This window comes from Myotis lucifugus, unplaced genomic scaffold (genome assembly GCF_000147115.1).
Source record: "Myotis lucifugus unplaced genomic scaffold, Myoluc2.0 scaffold_9, whole genome shotgun sequence".
Classification (NCBI taxonomy): domain Eukaryota; kingdom Metazoa; phylum Chordata; class Mammalia; order Chiroptera; family Vespertilionidae; genus Myotis; species Myotis lucifugus.
This window is the reverse complement of record NW_005871057.1, coordinates 10,822,512-10,828,592: the sequence shown is the minus strand read 5'-3', so window position 1 is coordinate 10,828,592 and position 6,081 is coordinate 10,822,512. Positions and strand designations below refer to the sequence as shown.

Genomic DNA, 6,081 nt, shown 5'->3' with positions numbered 1-6,081 from the left:
CATCATGGATGGCACTCAGGTGTCTGAGAGTTTTGTAATAATCCAGAGGAAATTTCAAATGAGTAGGTACTGGGAACCTATAAAAGCTGTAGCTTCTTGAGAATGTATCATACTCCAGAATGGCCGAGAGACGAGGGAAGAGAAAGACTGCACTAATAAGAGCTGTAAACACCAGAGGTGCTTTCTGAGAAGGGCACCTGCGTGCCCAGGTGAATGCCGGGAATCGTGAGAGCCGGGCCCCTTCCCCCTGCACCCCCCGCAGTGGCCGCACCAGTTCCAACCTCCCCTCCGGAGCCTGCGCTCCCTGCTAACTCCTCCGGCGCAAAGGTCCCGGCGCGGCAGGTAAGGCGGCGGGTGCGCGGGGGCGGGGTCCTCTCGCCAATTCTTCACTCGCGCCCAGAGGAGGATCTCGACCGCGCGCCCCTCGGCTCCACTGCACAGAGACAGATTCTGAAACCAAAAAAAGGCTAAAACTTTTTCCTCCCTAGTCTTCCTACAGAGAGCAGCACCCGGGCCGCAGCTAGCAAACGCCTAAGGAGAAGGTGGAGTCTCCCCACCTCTTCAGACTCGCACCGGGCCCTTCCTCCCCAATGGAAAGAGCCCCCCTAAGCCGGGACAGCTCCCCTAAACTCCTCCCCGGCCGCTGACCGCCCGCCCGCCCATACCTGCGAGCGGTTCCACCAGGGGGTGGCTTAGGGAAACCTCAGGAAAAGCGGGCCAGCGAGCAACGCCACCGAAGGGACAGTCATGGTCTACCTCGTCCAGGTCAGTAGCGCAGACGCGCCCCGGCCGCGGCTGCGCCTCCCGCCTCCGGGTGGATCCCCACCGCCCCAGTTCGCTCGCAGCCTCGCACTGCACGCCGGGAAAGGCCTCCCTCCACTGTTCCGATACTTCAGTTCCCAGGATGCACAATCCTCCAAGAAGAACTGCACCCTGGGATTTGGAGTCCTAATCCTACGTCTTCTCCTCGTCCTTAACGCAGAGTCCTGGGAACCTGCTGGGGGATCTAAACGTAAAGCATCACCCACGGTCGTGAAATGTAGGCTCTTTTTGCATCCGGGACCTTGTCCCAGCCTTGGCTGGGTGGAGAATGGTGTCGCCTAGCAGCCGCCGCCGCTATTGCTTGCTGGGAACCAGTTGGCGGGATCCAGTGTCCGCTTGGAACCGCGCTGGGGAGCGGTCGGGCATAGCTGCGGGCCCGGCTTGGTGGATGCGGTAGATAAGAAACCTCCGCTGGTTGCCAGGCGTGCTGGGTGGATCCTGGTGAGCAGGAGCAGCGAACCTCTTCCCACGCAGGTTCTTTAAGCCTTCAGGGCCCGTGTGCAGTACCCAGCTCCCCGCCCCGTAGTCTTTGCTTCGAAATCCGTCTGCCTTCTTGCTTCACCCTGTTTTCTCTAGACCCAGAGCACTCTTTTCAGTCGTTTATTTCTGCACTCCACCTCACGTCTCCCCCTACCCCCGCCCCCTCCAGTTCCAGCTCCTCCGAATCAGGGGTCAGCCTTCCAAGCACCCCCGCGCTTGGCACCATTAGATGTTCGCGCGCCTTGGTGGTAAAGAGCGTGGAGAAGGTTACTCAAAACCTTAGTTCTGACCTAAATTAGTTTTAGCAAGAGAGTTGTCATAGTTTATTTAGCCGGTACAATAATTGATGGTTTGTACCAACTGCTGTAATTTTGATGAAGTCTGTTTTACTCACATATTTGTTACACAATTAAGGAGCCATAGCACAGCTCTTTGCTAACACCAGAGTTATAATAACGTAAACTATAAAAATTGTAAATTACTGTAAAAACAGTAATGCTGTTTACCTTGACAATGCTAATATCCACCTGTTTTGTTTCAGACGATAAAGCATTGCTAAAGAATTCAAGATGCCACCTAATATAAACTGGAAAGAAATAATAAAAGTTGACCCAGATGACCTGCCTCGTCAAGAAAAATTGGCAGATAATTTATTGGTTTCTTTATCCAAGGTGCTTAATTGACAAATAATGCGTAGATATAAACATATAACTATGCTGAATCTAAGTTGTCCGTGAAGTCATGAGTGGTTTAACTGGAAGAATTTTTATATTTTGCTTGAGGGTTATAAAATATAAAATAGTTGCTTTTCTGTTTACTTAGGTGGAAGTAAATGAGCTAAAAAATCAAAGTCAAGAAAACGTGATACACCTTTTCAGAATTACTCAGTCACTAATGAAGGTTTGTATGTAGTAGGTTTTAAAAACAGCTTTGACTATTAGAAAAATTTAATGATCTGTTCTTAAATAAGTTAATCTTTGTGAAAGTACCTAAATCACCACTAAAAAATGAGATATCATCACATGTGATTGAGAATTTTAGTGTGTAAAACATTGCTAGTTTTTGCTCTAAAGTTCCTAAAAGAATATGTAGGGGAAACAGAATGGGTATGCTTAAAAATAACATAGGGAGGTCCTCTGTTAATTATATTAACATAATCCTGAGGTAGAAATGAAAAATGTAGATGACTGCTATAGGGATTTGTTAGAAGGGGAAGAGAGTTAAGTGTGAGAAGACCTCATAAAGGTCAAAGACTGATGTTGTTTTAGGTAAGTGGAAGGCAGTGGGAAAATGTTAAGGAGCTTCTGGAGCTGGAGGCTACCATAAATAAAAACTGGGAATTGAAAATGTGTATATTCTTTACAGTTGAGGAGACACGTGCAAAAAGTTTATAGCAGCTTACAGAGGAAACGTATGGTGGGTATCTGTATAGTTTGACAGCCTTGTTATTTTATGTTGTCAGCAGTGAGGACTCATTAAAGGGTTTTGAGCCACAATTGATAGATACAAAAATATGCATTAGGAAGGCTAACGTGGATATGTTAATAGGACAAATTGAAGGATATAACATAAGGAAGGAGACTAAACATAAAATTATGGACTAGAATAATGACAGAATTGAAAAAAGAAATAGAAAAGAGAAAAAATGATATTGGAAAACATTACAAAAGGAAACATTAGCAATACTTGATGTAAGACTTGAGAGAAAAAGAGGAAACAAAGATGTTTTAAACTGCTAAGAATCTAGAAATTATAGCCTTAAGAAGGAAATCATATAGTATTCATGTAACAAATATTTATTGAATGTCTCTGTGTGACAAGCACTGCAGACACTAAGTATTGGGAGAGCAAATAAAATTCTCATTTTCGGTTCTTACATTCTAGTTTAAAGGCATATTAATGTTACCATTTTTTTTTTTAAATACTTAGATGAAAGCTCAAGAAGCAGAGCTAGCTTTGGAAGAAATTGATAAAGCTGGAGAAGAACAAGCAAAAGTTGGTAAATACCTTGAGAAAAGTTTATGGTGTTAAGAGATTAGCCAAAGAACATATGTAAAAATTCCATGGACACAGACAACAATGTGGTGCAGACCAGAGGGAGGTGGGGTTGGGTGCTGCGTGGAGGTGGGCAACGGGAGGGAAAGAGGAGACATCTCTAATAGCATCAACAATAATTTTTAGAAAGTTTATACTGTTAGATAGTGGAGTCCATTTATTCACTAAGCAATAGAGAATTAGCTTTAATATAGTCTATAAAATTTGTATATTCTATTTTGAAAGATCACTCCAACTTTATGGGTCTGGTATAAAATAGTATTTTTCCTCTTACATAACAACCATATACAATCATAATGTAATCTTTAAAAAGAATTAATTTTATTGAAATTTATTTAAAAGCTTGATAAATCTGACCATTTGAAACATTTATTTATTTATTTTAAACAGAAAATAAATTCCAAACTGAATTAATGAGACTGGAAAGTGAACTGGAGGTATGTCCTTTTGTATTCTCTAGGGTATAATTGTTACTTTTATTATTTGGAATTATTGTTTTTATATTTTTATTTTTATTGGTTGGAAAAATTGCAAGAATGATATTTTATATTCATACTTATTTGTTCAATATTTATTTTACATGCCTATTATGTACCTTAAATTCTATTAAGAATTGAGCATTCAATTGTGAACAAAATAAAAACATTCAATAATCCTAGAGAGCAGTGGTTCCCAAACTTATTTGGCCTACCGCCCCCTTTCCAGAAAAAATATTACTCAGCCCCTGGAAATTAATTTTTTTTAAATGTTAATAGCAGTTACTCATTGCCCCCCTGGATCGCTGCAGTGCCCACTGGGGGACGGTAGCGCCCACTTTGGGAATCACTGCTATAGAGGCTATGGTTTAGAGAGGTATACAAAGGATTACTAATAACTGGTAGAGTGAGGCATGTGGAAATTTGAGGAATAGTGACAGAAGGTATAATAGAAGCATCTTTTGAGAAAGCCAAGCAAGAGTCAAAATAAGAAATTTATTGTTAAGGAGTTGAATATATTGAGATTCCTGAGAATGTGGGACGGAATGTGATACAAATGGGTTAGATTTTAAAAGGAGGAAGGGAGCATGAATGGATGTGTACAGAAGCCTTTAGTTTGTAGGTTTTGTGCCTGGAAATTGAGAGAATGCAGAGAAGGTCATCTGCTAAAATTAAGAGTAGGAGATGTGTAGTCCAGTTTTAAGGAAGTCAGATAAAGCAGGAAATATAGAGATTACTAGATCTGGAGTAAGACTATGTGAGTTCAAATCCTGATTCTTTTATATGTTAACTCAGTGAATTTTGTTTTTTACTTCCTATTGTATATTCTGCTTCTAGGATAATACCAACTACTCTCAATACTTACTAAGTAAATTATAAAGTCTGATCCATTCTGTGTTAGTGTATGGCCTGAGAGTTGCTGTTAGAATAGAAGAATAGAGCTATTGGAGATGTTGGTAAGAAAGTGGTTGAAGTGATGATTATGAAATCCTAGCTGCATAGGCAAGTAAGTTAAGATTAGAGTGGTATGAGAAGTTAGGGAGAAGAGGAGTCAAGGGACTAAAGGGTCCCATGAGGTCAAAGGCAGATATCTACACTAATAAAAGAGAAACATGCAAATTGGTGTCACTCTGCTACACCTGCCAGCCAATCAGGGCGAGTATGCAAATTAACCCAATAAAGATTGTAGCTGGCAACGGAGCTGGAGGCTTGGGTTGCCCCCGGTGATGGAGGAAGCCAAGCTTCCCGCCCACCCTGGCCGCCGCTCAAGGAGTGGCTGGGGGCCTGGCTCACCAAGGGCGACCCAGGCTTCCAGCCCGCCCTGGCCGCCGCTTCAAGGGAGAGAACAACACACAGGCGCGGCCAGGAGCCTGAGAGATCACATAGAGGGGCACCTGTTCTAAGCCTACGCGGTGGGGCTGGGGGCAGGCCCCCAGCGAACACACATGGGGCGCCTGCTCTGAACCTCCACGGTGCAGCTGGGGGCAGGCCCCCAGCGGACACACACACACACACACGCACACACACGGGGCACCTGCTCCGAGCCTCTTCTGCCAGACTGTAGGACATCTGAGGGCTCCTGGACTGTGAGAAGGGGCAGACTGGGCTGAGGGACCCCCATCCCCCCAGTGCACAAATTTCGTGCACCGGGCCTCCAGTACTGGAAATAAAGCAGAGAAAGTTACTGCGTGGACAAGGTCCTGGTGTGCGTGTGGGAGTGGGAATTAATAATGAATTCTAGAAGCAAGTTAAAAAAAAAAAAGAAGGCCAAGAATGAAAGTTATCTAATCTAATAAAAGACAAATATGCAAATTGACCATACCTTCGCTACGCCTTAAGCCATGCCCACCAGCCAGTCAGAGCGACTATATGCAAATTAACCCAACCAAGATGGCGGCTGGCAGCCATGGAGCTGGAGCGAGCAGGAAGCTTGGTTGCTCCAGTGATGGAGGAAGCCAAGCTTCCCGCCTGCCATGGCTGGTTCTTAGCTCCACTCAAGGCAACAAAGTTTCAATTATAGAAGATAAATAAACCCCAGATACCTGCTTTCAGCCGCCCGTGGCCACAGAGCTGGAGCGAGCAGAAGGCTTGGGTTGCCCCTGGCGATGGAGGAAGCCAAGCTTCCCGTCCACCCTGGCCGGCTCTGAGCTCCACTCAAGGCTACAAAGTTTCAATTATAGAAAGTAAATAAATCTCAGAATAAAAAAAAAAAATAGAAGAAAATGAGAGGCTGGGAGCTTCCGTCGTC

The 6,081-nt window shown here is 44.2% G+C and overlaps 2 protein-coding genes across 6 annotated transcripts in view; one reads left to right on the top strand and one right to left on the bottom strand.

Annotated features, from left to right (window-relative positions):
* Positions 1 to 874, bottom strand: part of TMTC3 (transmembrane and tetratricopeptide repeat containing 3) — a 59,784-nt gene extending 58,910 nt beyond the window's left edge. For 2 of the 5 annotated variants that reach the window (XM_023749773.1, XM_014451476.2), the window contains exon 1: positions 666 to 863. The gene's annotated coding sequence lies outside the window, so the exon portion shown is untranslated. Of the gene's footprint in view, positions 1 to 665 lie in introns of all 5 variants that reach the window. The other 3 variants (XM_023749775.1, XM_014451478.2, XM_023749774.1) reach the window with 3 other exon arrangements.
* The window catches only part of CEP290 (centrosomal protein 290), a 118,495-nt gene continuing 113,094 nt past the window's right edge, over positions 681 to 6,081 (top strand). Inside the window, exons 1-6 of the mRNA XM_023749772.1 lie at positions 681 to 765; positions 983 to 1,039; positions 1,844 to 1,973; positions 2,125 to 2,202; positions 3,232 to 3,301; positions 3,748 to 3,794. Of these exons, the coding sequence (XP_023605540.1) occupies positions 1,872 to 1,973; positions 2,125 to 2,202; positions 3,232 to 3,301; positions 3,748 to 3,794 (297 nt within the window). The 5' untranslated portion in view covers positions 681 to 765; positions 983 to 1,039; positions 1,844 to 1,871. The remainder of the gene's footprint in view (positions 766 to 982; positions 1,040 to 1,843; positions 1,974 to 2,124; positions 2,203 to 3,231; positions 3,302 to 3,747; positions 3,795 to 6,081) is intronic.